Source organism: Monodelphis domestica, chromosome 5 (assembly GCF_027887165.1).
Source record: "Monodelphis domestica isolate mMonDom1 chromosome 5, mMonDom1.pri, whole genome shotgun sequence".
Lineage (NCBI taxonomy): Eukaryota > Metazoa > Chordata > Mammalia > Didelphimorphia > Didelphidae > Monodelphis > Monodelphis domestica.
In genome coordinates this window covers 113,861,559-113,874,336 of record NC_077231.1, presented here as the reverse complement: position 1 = coordinate 113,874,336, position 12,778 = coordinate 113,861,559, and the positions used below count along the sequence as shown (strand labels likewise).

Sequence of the window (12,778 nt, the reverse complement as noted above, 5' to 3'; positions counted from 1 at the left end):
ACAATTTAAGAATTATTGGATTACCAGGAAATCATGACAAAAGAACAAGCCTGGACCTCATTCTATAGGAAATTATTCAAGAAAACTGCCCCAACATTCTTGAACAAGAGGGGAAAGTGGAGACTGAAAGAATCCACAGATCACCTCCTATATTTAATCCCCAATTGACAATGCCCAGGAATGTTATAGCCAAATTAAAGAATTATCAGACCAAGGAAAAGATACTACAAGCTGCTAAGAAGAAACCATTCAGATATCATGGAACCCACTTAGGATAACACAGGACTTTCTGCATCCACACTGAAGGGCCAGAAGGCATGGAATATGATATTCTGGTAAGCAAAGGAACTGGGTCTACAATCAAGAATCAACTACCCAGAAAAATTGACTATATTCTTGCAGGGGAAAGTATGATAATTTAATAAAATAGAAAACTTCCAAGCATTCATAAATAAAAGACCTGACTCAAACAGAAAATTTAATGCCCAAAAACAGAACTCAGGGGAATCACCAAAAAGCAATTAAGAAGGGGGGGGGGGGAGAAAACTCTTTTTTAAGGCACCCAATTAGTTCAGATGATTTGTTTTCCTATAAGAAAAGATGATATTGGTAACTCTTAAAAATTGTTTTTTTTCTTCAGGGTAGCTAGAAGAAATATACTTAGAGGGTACAATAACAAACTATATAGGATCATATGTAAACAAATATATTAACATCTAGGTAAAAAGAGGATAATACTAAGAGAAATGGGAAAAGAGATAAAATGGGGTATATATATATATATATATATATATATATATATATATATATATATATATATATATATATATATATTGCATAAAGAAGCACATGGAGGGAGGTGGGGAGAAGACCAGTACAATGAAAGGCTGAAAGAATTTGGAGACAGTCTCCAAGAAAACTTTAATCATTAGAGTGGGAAGGGCCAGAAATGTTCAAATGGAAGGAAAACCTCCAACTACAAATTCAGTCATCATCACCATCATCCAACATCATCATTAACATTATCAATAACATCATCAACAACATCACTATCACCAACAACATCAACATCATCATCATCATCAACATTCATCAACATTCATCAACATCTTCATCATCAACAACATCATCAACACCATTAACAACAATATCCACATCATCAACATCATCATCGATAGCATTAGCCACATCAACATCAACATCTAACTATTCATCTTTTCCTGGCCCAGGAAAGATTTTTACTTGGTGGACTAACCTAATAGAATACTATGCAGAGTACTGAATGAGAGTCAAAAGACCTAAACTCTAGGCTTGAGTGCCACTATATGTTCTTTGCGGGTAAAAAGAAAGCCTTCTTTTTCCTGAACTCAGTTTCCTCATTTATGTATGAGTGAAGGTTACCTGAACTCTGCATTAAGTTAATCAATTAAATCAAAGAATAAGCACAGTGTAAATAAGAAAAAAAGAATTTATTTTGGAGTCATATGACCTAGATTTAAATCCTAGTATACTGCTACTTACTAACTACATGACTTGAGACAAGACTTTTAACTCCATGAGCATCAGTTACCTCATTTATTCTACCTCTTTCAGGAAACCTTCTTTGATTTTCCTGTCATTAGTCACCTTTTCCATTGGGCCTCACATAGTCCCTTGGCTTTCACCTCTCTGATGTACTTATCGTATGTTACAATTATCTGTGTTGATGACATTTCTGTATTAAACTATTAGTTTTATGAAAGCAAGGACTACATCCTTGCAGAGACTTTGTATCTCCCCCACCCTCACATAGTGCAATGCTCTGTATCTCTGTATCTCTGTAATAGGTCTAGGTGTTTTAGTGGACTACAAACTCCATCTGAATCAACACTGTGACATGGGGCAGGGGAAAGCTAATGCCATATTGAGGTGAGAAAATAATTTCCAGAAATAAATAGATTATGGTCTAATTGTTCTACCCTTATAAATATCATATAGCATATTGTGTTTAGTTCTATGCACCACAGCTTTAGAAAGCCATTGACAAGCTTGAATACATAGAGTAGAGCACCAAGGATGGTGAAGGGCCTTGGGTTCATGAAATATGAAGATTAGTTGCTGAACTTAGCATATTTAACCTCAAGAAAAGAAAATTCAAGGGTGATAATGATAATTTTCTTCAGGGATTTGAAGGACTGTCATGTAGAGGAAAAGTCTTATTTAGTTTGCCCTAAAAAAAACAGAACCAGGAATGTTGGGAATATGTTGCAAAGAGGCAATTTTAGGCTTGATTTCAGGGAAAACATAATATTACTACTACTACTACCTAATATTTATATAGTGTTTACTATGTGCCAGGCAATTGTGCTAAATGCTTTATGATTATCTCATTTTATCCTCACAACAACCCTTTGAGGTAAGTACTATTATCATCCCAATTTTATACATGAAGAAACTGAGGTAGAATTTAAGTGACTTTCCAAGAGTCATATACCTAGTATCTCAGTTCAGATTTTAAATTGTATATTCCTGATTTCTTACCCAGTGCTCTCATTACTGTGCCTCCTTTTCAAGCTGTCAAAAAAATGGAATGGGCTACCTCAAGAGGTGGTAAATTCCCTGTCCATGAAAAAAAGACACTTGTAGAGTTGCTAGCCCTTTCATATATGTAGACCAGATGACCACTTAAATCCATTGCAATTCCCAAAATTCTGTGAAAAAAATATGAAATGTCTATTTTTGTTTTCCTTGGGGGGGGGGTGAAGCAGTAGGGCAGTGGATAGAGTGCCAAACTTAAAGTCATGAGTCAAATCCTGCCTTAAACATTCACTCTCTAGCTATGCAACATTGGACAAATTTCTTCATCTGTGAAATGGGACTAAGTATCATCTTAACAATTATAGCTGTCCAAGACTTTAAGGGGCAGATAAAGATGGCAGACCAGAGAAAGCACTCAGTTAAGCTCGCCCAATATTCCCCTCTTAACAACTTAAAAAATTGCCTCAGATCTAATTCTAAAGTGACACAACCAACTCAGAATGAGGTATTCTTCCAGCCCAAGATGACTCAGGAGGTTGGAAAGAGATATCTATGACATAAGGGTAGGAACTGGCCTGGAGTCCATGTGGATGAAACACCACTAATGGTAATAGGTGGTAGCAACTGAAGCAGCAGCAGCTTTGGGAGTTCTCAAGCCAGACACAGTAAAGGAACCTGGTAATTAGCCAGAAAAGAACTCTGTGCTATAACTAGATAAAGAACATGATGCTATTTAGAAAATTCACTAACTCTACCCACTTCTGGGTCCTAGTGCAAGAGAGGAGAGGAAAATTCAGTCAAGGAAGAGTAGGAGTCCTAAGAAACAATATTGATTTTGGCCACAAGAAAACAGTATCATTTCTAGACTAGAAACCCAGTTTTTCTCCAAAGCTCTTTCTACCACCAGCTAGAAATCATTGTTTCCAGTAATTAGGTGATTTGGACAAACAGACTCCAGATTCATTTGTTTATTTATATTTTTTTAAATCCACACTATCAGCCCAGAGGACTATTTAAGCCTGCCTTTATGTCTATATTGGTGAACCTATGGCACGCATGCCACACATACTTGAGGACATTTTACACATCACCTCTGCCCAGCAGTCCAACAAGAGTGTCTCCTCCCTCTCCTATCTGGAGTAAGGTGGGAGGCTCACATGTGGCACGAGAGATGCAGTTTGGGTAGTTTGTCTCCAAAAGGTTTGCCATCACTGTCCTATGTCTTGCCTGTCCACAAGCCTAATTCCTGTTAATTGAAGCTTGACTTGGGGCAGACTGGTGGTTGAGGTTTGGAAATATAAAAGAAGAAGACACTCCAGTCCAGCTAAGAGTTAACAAAAGCAAGTTTATTTAACCATAGCATAGAAAAATTATTCAGCAAGGATACAGCACTGATTCAGCTGGCTGTAGCTCTCCTACTTCTGTAATTGCCATTGTCAAGGAAGGAATTCCTCATTCCTTCAGTAGTGGTTTTTATACTTATTGGATGCTATATCAATGATTCAAATCCAGTCTCCTAGCCCAATTAAATCTTGAGATTGAGTTCAACAACTTTTAAGGAAAAACTAATGTAGCATGCATTGCCAGGAACTCACAGTAGATATTGCTCCTACTAAACCCCCATTTGAAAACTAGCTTATTTCTACCACCAGCTTATTACCTCTCTTTCTTCCCTAGGTGGGTGGAGCAGCTGTACTGGCTGTGGGCACCTGGACCCTAGTGGAGAAAAGTGGCTACCTGAGTGTCTTGGCCTCCAGCACCTTTGTTACATCTGCCTACATCCTGATCTTTGCAGGAGCATTGGTGATGATAACTGGTTTCCTGGGATTTTGTGCTGTCCTCAGAGAGCAAAAAAGCTGCCTCTCCACAGTGAGTGCCTGAGTATTCTCTTCAAAGATGGAAAAATTCTACTATAGATCTATGGGGAAATCATTGAATCAGAGATGAAATTTTGAACCATAGGATCAAAGAAGAGACCTTAGAGTTCATCTAGGCCACCCTCATTTTGTGAATGATGAAACTGAGGGTAGGAGGAATAAAGTAGATTTACCCAAGGTCACACAAGTAGCAAGGAGAAAACATCCTAGGTCTTTTACCTCTATATCCAGTTCTCTTTCCATTATGCCAACTTCACTCTCTTAGAGACTGACTAGTTCAACTCATTGACTTTGCAGATAGAGGCACAGAGATGCAACTTGCGTAAGGTCATATAAGCCAGTAAAGAGCTACAGTTAAAACCCAGGTCTCCTAATGCCTGGATCAGAGAATTTTTTCCTATGATACTGCTATATTTCTAAGGTTTCTCTTTGCCTCCCATCACTAAAGCTCAACTTCCTTCACATCTTCTTACTCCCTTCATCAGGACATGGGTTCCACTTTGATAGCAGAAGGTACAGAATATATGTGAAAAATCCCCAGAACTAAGTCAGTGACAGAAGCTGCACTCATCATTCCCTCTGCATGTCTGAGAAGGCTTTCTCTTCAGCCTAGCTACTGGAGCCTTGAGCTACAAGTCCAATATACTGACTATTAATACTTTTTATTGATAGTACTTCTTTACAGTGTAGGGCTGTCAAGCTGAAATTAAACATCTTTTCCTTAGAGAAATAAACCATTCCTCTCTTAAATTACACTTCTGCTTAGCCTATCTTTGTTTTGCCTCCATAGAATAGTTAGCAAAGTCAGAAGCAGGAGTAAGCAGGATGGATGATTGCCAAGGCCCCAAAACACAGAAAGGCACAAATAAGAGATCCCTTTTAGCATAATGTTTAGCATAAGTTCACATATTTTAATGCCTCCTTTCTCCATGACACTTAGGAATTTTATTTGTCATAGTCCATCACTTGTGTCACAATAAAGGTTCAAAGGAAATACAAAAACTCATGAAAGAAAATAATTCCCTAAAATTAGAATTGGACTGATAGAAGCTAAATAAATAAGACAGCAGGAAACAATAAAACAAAATAAAAAAAAAAACTGAAAAAAAGTAGATAAAATCTAAAATACCTCACTGGAAAAATAATCAACCTGGAAAACAGATCCAGAAGATATAATCTAAGAATCATCAGAATACCTAAAAGCCATGATTTAAAAAAAAACAGCCTAAACACCATATTATAAGAAATCATCACAGAAAAATGCCATAATATCCTCAAATAAGAGGGGGAAATAGAAATAGAGATAATCCACTAATCACCTCCTGGAAAAGATCCCAAAATAAAATACCCCAGGATATTACAGCCAAATTCCAGGGCTCCAGACCAAGGGAAAGTATTAGAAGCTGCCAGAAGAAAACAATTGAAATATCAAGGATTAATAGAGAGGATTACATTGGACTTGGGCTTCTAAATTAAAGAACTAGAAGGCATTGAATGAGATATTCCAAAAGCCAAAGGATCTAGGACTACAACCTAGAATTACATATTCAACAAAAACTGAGCATAATCCTCCAAGAGGGAAAAAAATTGACATTTAATGAAATTATAATGAAATAGAGGAATTTCAGACTTTCCTGATCCCGCCCCCCCAAAAAAAAGTTAAAAAGAAAATGTGATGAACAAATTCAACACTCAGGTAAAGTAAAAACTTAAGGGGTTTTGATAAAGTTGAACTGAGTACATTCATAACATACAACATAACATAATATACATCATATAATCATAATGTGATGATTGAGACAATTAAAATATCTATGATATATGAGAAAGGCAAGGTATTTAAAATATGCAAGATACCTAAAATATCCAAGATTCTTAGGAACTTTATCTCTATTAGAGCAATGAAAAGGAGTATTAAGTATAAAAAAAGAAAGGAAAAAAGGACTGATTTTAAAAAGGGGAATGGAAAGAGGAACACATGGGGAAAGGAGAAGGAAAGATAGAAAGGAGTAAACTACCTCTCAATAAGAGTCACATAAGTGGCAAATACAGTCGAGAAGATTGCAGGAAAGGTGGCTATGATTGAACCTTACTTTTATTGGAACTAGCTCAAAATTGGAGTAATACTCACATTTAGTCAGCTAAAGAAACCTACCTTGATCTATAGGGAAGTAGGAGGGTAGGGAGAATAAAGGAAAAGAGGAATGGACAAAAAGGACAGTGAATTAGTGGAGGTGGTTATTAAAAACAAAACATCTATGAACAGGGAAAGGCTAAAAGGAGAGAGAAATGAATGAATAGGCAGGGAAAGAAGGAGGGAAACATGCAAGTAGTAATCATAACTGGGAATATGAATGGGATGAACTCACACATAAAACAGAAAAGGATGGCAGAGTGGATTAGAAACCAAAACCCCACAATATGCTATCAACAAGAAACACATTTAAAACAGGGAGACATATGGAGTAAAAGTAAAGGTTGGAGCAGACTATGTCTCAATTAAAGAAAAAGAAAAGCAGGGATAGCAATCATGGTTTCAGAGAAAGTAAAAATTAAAATTGATTTAATCAAAAGAGATAAGGGAAGGAAATTGCATGATGATAAAAGGCACCATAGACAATGAAATATCAGTATTAAACATATGCACCAAATGACATAGCATTGAATTCCTAAAGAAAAAGTTATATTACTTAAGGGGGAAATAGATAGTAAAACATTACTAGAGGAGGACCTCAATCTTCCCTTCTCAAAAGTGGATAAGTCCAATCAAAAAAGAAAATAAAAAAGAAAGACAAAATTAATTGGAAACTAAACAATATTATCCTAAAGAACAAATGAGTCAAAGAAAAAATCATAGAAATAGCCAATGATTTCATTAAAGAAAATGACAGTGATTAGACAACATATCAAAATTGATGGGATGCAGCCAAAATGGTGGTTAGAGGGAAATGCATATCTCTTAATGCTTACATCAGTAAATTAGAGAAAGAGCAGGTCAATGAGTTGGGCATGCAACTAGAAAAAAAAATTAAACTTCCTAATTAAACACCAGATGAGAAATCTTGAAAATCAAGGGAGAGATTATAAAATTGAAAGTAAGAAAACCATTGAACTAATAAATAAGACAAGGTATTGGTTTTATGAAAAAATAAATGAAATAGATTAACCATTAAGTAACTTCATTTTTAAAAAGAACAAAGAAAACTAATTTCCAGTGTCAAAAATTAATCAGGTAAAATCACAACCAAAGAAGAGTAAATTAGAGCAATTATTGGTTTTTACCCAACTATATGCCAATAAATCTGATGATCTAAGTGAAATAGAGGAGTACTTATAAAAAATATAAGCTTCCTAGATTAGCAAAAGAGGAAATAGAATACTTAAACAACTCTATCATAGAAAAAGAAATTTAACGAGTCCTTAAAGAACTCCCTAAGAATAAGATCTCCAAGCCAGAGAGATTTACAAATTAATATTACCAAACATTCAAAAAAAAAAAAGAACTCCAATACTACATAAATTATTTAGAAAACTAGGGAAAGAGGGAATCCTTCCAAACTCTTTTTATGAAACAAATATGGTATTGATACCTAAACCAGGAAGAGACAAAACAGAGACTAGACTAATTTCCCTAATCAACACAAATACAAATTTTTTAAATAAAATACAATCAAGGAGAATGCAACATTTTCATATGGTCAGGTGAGTTTTATACTAGGAATATAGGGATGGGTCAATATTAGGAAAAGCATCAGTATAATTAACTGTCTCAATAATAAAACCAACAAAAATCACATGATTATTTCAATACAGAAAAAGCATTTGACAAAATATAACACTCATTCCTTATTTTTTTTTAATTAGAAAACATTGGAATAAAGAGAACCTATCTAAAGTGATCAATGGCATCTATCTAAAACCATCAGCAAGCATTATCTGTAGTGGGGACAAACTAAGACCCTCCCAATAAGATCAGGGGTAAAGCCAAGAATGTCCATTTTGTACCCTTCTTTATTTAATATTGTACTAGAACAGAAAAAGAAATTGAAGGAATTAGAATAAGCAATGAAGAAACATTATCACTCTTTGCAGATGGTATGATGGTATCTCTAGAGAACCCTAGAGAATCAATCAAAACTAATCAAAATAATTATTAACTTTAGCAGAGTCACAAGATACAAAATAAACCCCACAAGTCATAAGCATTTCTATTAACTACCAATAAAATCCAACAACAAAAGCTAGAAAAGGGAATTATTTTCAAAATAACTCTGGACAGCATAAAATACCTGAGGGTATACCTATCAAAACAAATCCATTAACTATACAAACACAGTTATAAAACATTCTTTAAACAAATAAAGTCAGACTTTGATAATTGTAAAAACATTAATTGCTTATAGATAGGCCAAGCCAATAGAGTAAAGATAACAATTCTGCCTAAATTAATTTGCTTATTCAGTGTCATACCAACCAAACTACCCAAAAATTATATCATAGAACTATGAAAAATAATAACAAATTTCATTTTAAAGAACAAAAGGCCAAGAATATGGAGGGAATTAATGAAAAAAAAAATTAAGGAAGGAGTCCTGGCTCTACCAGATATCAAAGTGGTAATCATCAAAACAATCTGGTACTGACTAAAAAATAAGAGTGGTGGATAGGTGAAATAGATTAGGTAATTAACACATTCCAGTCAAAGTTCATAGCAACTTAATGTTCAACAAACACGAAATTCTAGGCTTTGGGGGATAGAACTCACTAATTGACAAAATCTTTTGGGAAAACTGAAAAACAATATGGCAGAGATTAGGCATGGGCCAACATTTCACACCATATACCAAGATAAATTCAAAATGGATACTTCATTTAGAAATAAAGGGTGACATTATAAACAAAGTAAAGGAATGTAGAAAAGTGTACCTGTCAGACCTATGGATAAGGGAAATATTTATGACCAAACAACATATAAAGAACATTACAAAAAATGAAATAGATAATTTTATTACATTAAATTTAAAAGGTTTTGTACAAATATAACAAATGCAGCCAAGATTAGAAGAAATAGTATATGGTGATCAGTAAAAGACTAAACCATTATCAGCAAAGCAAGTCTCCAAAATAACCACAAGGGGCTCATGAAGAAAATGCTATCCATCACCAAAGAAGGAACTATTGGATTCTCAGTACAGATCAAAGCAAGTCATCTTCCACTAATATATCTTTCGTGAGATTTCTATTATAGGTGTGATTTGTGTCTTTTATCATGATGAACAATATGGAAATATGGATTACATGAAAAGTAGGAAAATAACCTATATCAGGCTATTCATCATCTCAGGAAGCACAGGGAGGGAGAAAATCTGAATTTTAAAAAATTGAAAACAATTATCAAAAGTTTGTTCTACATATAACTGAAAAATTAAAACTAAAAAAAAAGAAATCAAAAGGGAAAAGCAGGAATCAATTGGCAAATATTTCTGGGGTGCTTACATTCCAGACACTAAGCTAGGTTCCCCAGGTAACACAAAGATGAAAAGCCTATCATTTGGTTGAGGAGCTAAAATCACAGAATAAATAATAACATGATAGATCATGAAATTGAAACTCCCCTGCTCAATCTCCCCATAATAGAGGTAAGGAAGTTTAGCCTAATTAGGAGAATTTACTTATATTAGAGGACAGACATGTAAAGTTAAGTAAGAATAGAAGATCAGAAAATGACAGATCAGATTGTGTGATACTACATGACTCAGTGCTGGGAAGCAAGTACAATGAGTTGACAGGAGGGAGCCAATGCCATGGATTAAAGTAGTTGGAAAAGGCTTTTGGGAGGTGATATAATCTGATTAGGGGCTTGAAAGAAACTAATAAATCCCCACCAATCTCCAGCTTTAGGCAGAAGGTCAGAGGGAGGTGAAAAGGATGGGCAAAGAGCAAGGAAAATCAAAGAGGACTTTTCTCCTATAGTTTCTGTTTTACCTGCTGAAAAAAAAATGATAGTTTTTCAGGTGGTGAATATTAAAAATCCTAAGACTTATTTCTCCACCATTTGGAAGGAATGACAAATTCCACTCTGACTCTGAAGGGCCAAATTGTAAGAAACACATGATAGGTGGTCTTTTGTTGCTCTCTTACCTACCCCAATCACCTGCCCAAGACCAACCCCATATAATTTATAACAGAGCTACCTGATGACAAAGAAACCAGCATCTGTTCCCTTGGGCGAATCTAACAGATATCACCTGTTACTGTGAAATTCAAAATCTCTAATGGCCAATAATTCATAGCAGATATAATTTTCTTCTGAAATACAGGTGTACAATAGATCCTTCCTCTTCACTAAGGTTAGCTAGATCCTGGCTCTCAGGACCATGCTTTGGGAAATGAATGCTCAATAAAGACTACAGCACTCCATTCATCTGCTGAGTCAGACCCTAAGGGATTTCCCTCTTCTCTCTCCCTTGTAATCTAATGAAAGGACAAGACTTGTGCAAACTCAATTTCTCTAAAGTAACTAGTACATTGTTTCTCAGCATGCAGTGAGGAAAAACAGATGCATGTACTTGACAAATGTGGGCTTTGGTTCAAATCCATTGCACTTAGGGCTCCTGCAGGCAGATGGCCTTGTGCAGCCTCCTGTCTTCCACTGAGGGCACGAGGATCCTTGGAGTGGCAAATTTACCCCATAAAGTTGCCAAGGCAACTGAAGTCCCAGATACAGTCAGGATGTAAGAAAAGAACAGTTTTAGGAGTCAGCCACATATATTTATATTATGGAAGGAATGTAGCTTTAAGAAATAGAGTCATGAATCTGGAAAAGGGAAGGCGAAGGGGTCAGAAGTTGTGAATCTAGTAAATGATGTCATAAATAAAAATTTACACTAGTAGTGATTCAGGCTAGCCACCCAAAAAAAGTCTTCCCGAATGGCTAGAATATAGGCTTCGAAAGAGGAAACCCATTGACTCACTGTATGAACTTGAGAAAAGCCCTTTCCCTCATTCTTAAATTGGGAATGATCATCCATTGGGATGATGGTGATGAAGGCAAGATGGTAGAGGGGAAAAAGACACTGGAATCTGAGCTTAAGTCCTGGTTGCCATATTTTACTTATCACTAACTTCCTGGAGAAATAGGTTTTCTGTCTGTAAAAGGGGGGTAATTATATAATACTCAGTGTTTGCATCATAGGACTGCTTCAAGGTGTTTTAAATACATGAGCTATTATTGTTATTTAGAGAATGAAGAGGATGGGTGAGAATTCTTTGAGCCTAGATAGAAGAGGGATAAAGAAACTTAAGACCGCATGCTTCTTAATAATCAGCATCCACTGGTGAGGTTCATGGAGCATCACAAAGAGCTCTTGGAGAAGCCCTGAAACTCAAACTCTCTGCTCCATTTGCAAGAACTCCTTTCTCATTCCTATTCTGAACATTCCCTTTTCCATACTGTCACAGGAAGACATCACCCTCTGTATGAGTCCTTCAGCAAGAGATGCTGACTCTGAGAAGGATTTTCTAGCCCTCTCAGGCTGTCAATCACAGAATGATAGCATCACAAACTGTCAAAGTTAGAAGGGAGCTTAGAGATCATCTATTCCAAACTTCTCAGTGAACAAATGAGGAATCTGGGCTCACAGAGTCACCCAAGGTCACACAACTAGTAAATGAGTATCAGGTTTTACCAAGATTTCCTGACTCCAATGTTACTTGCAGGGACTGAGCATGGGGAAGGAGGAGATATAAAGGAGATGATGAAGGTCACTGATGTCTTTGTCATCATTCTCTATCCTAGAGATATTCAGAATAAGGAATGTGTCTGTGTGCACATATGTAGAAGGAATATGTTTGTGTGCATGTGTGAATAAATAGATAAAATATCATCTGTACCAAAGGTGTCAAACTCAAATAGAATAGAAATGTAGAAGGGAAACAAGGACCACTAAACTCTATATAAGGATCTCTGAAGATTCCATATTGACTTTGAAGACTATATATTCACATTATTTGTGTTCTATAAAAGTTTTCCTTATTTTATTAAATATTTCCCAATTATGTTTTGAAATACATTTTATTTCTTCACTATCTGAAAGGGATTATAAATACAATTCTGAAAGACTGTGCACGGTAGAGGTATGGGAAACATAATATATTTTCTGTGCATTGGGATCCTCCCTTACCCACCCCACTCCCCTACCCACCACCAATTCCATTCACTTGCAACAATCATTTGGTGATAGAAAAGCCAATGTTTGTTCCCATTGGTAGTTAATATTCTCTGATTCCAGAGGCTTTTGGGGGAGTATTGACATATGGGCTATACTTAATCAGGGACTTAAAATCTTGACTGGGAAATCATTATTTCAAGTAACTTATTTCTT

At 35.7% G+C, this 12,778-nt stretch overlaps 1 protein-coding gene across 1 annotated transcript in view; it reads left to right on the top strand.

Moving 5' to 3' along the window:
* TSPAN11 (tetraspanin 11) overlaps positions 1–12,778 on the top strand; it is a 190,584-nt gene that overhangs the window by 92,827 nt on the left and 84,979 nt on the right. Inside the window, exon 3 of the mRNA XM_001372627.5 lies at positions 4,195–4,386. Coding sequence (XP_001372664.4) covers positions 4,195–4,386 — 192 coding nt within the window. The remainder of the gene's footprint in view (positions 1–4,194; positions 4,387–12,778) is intronic.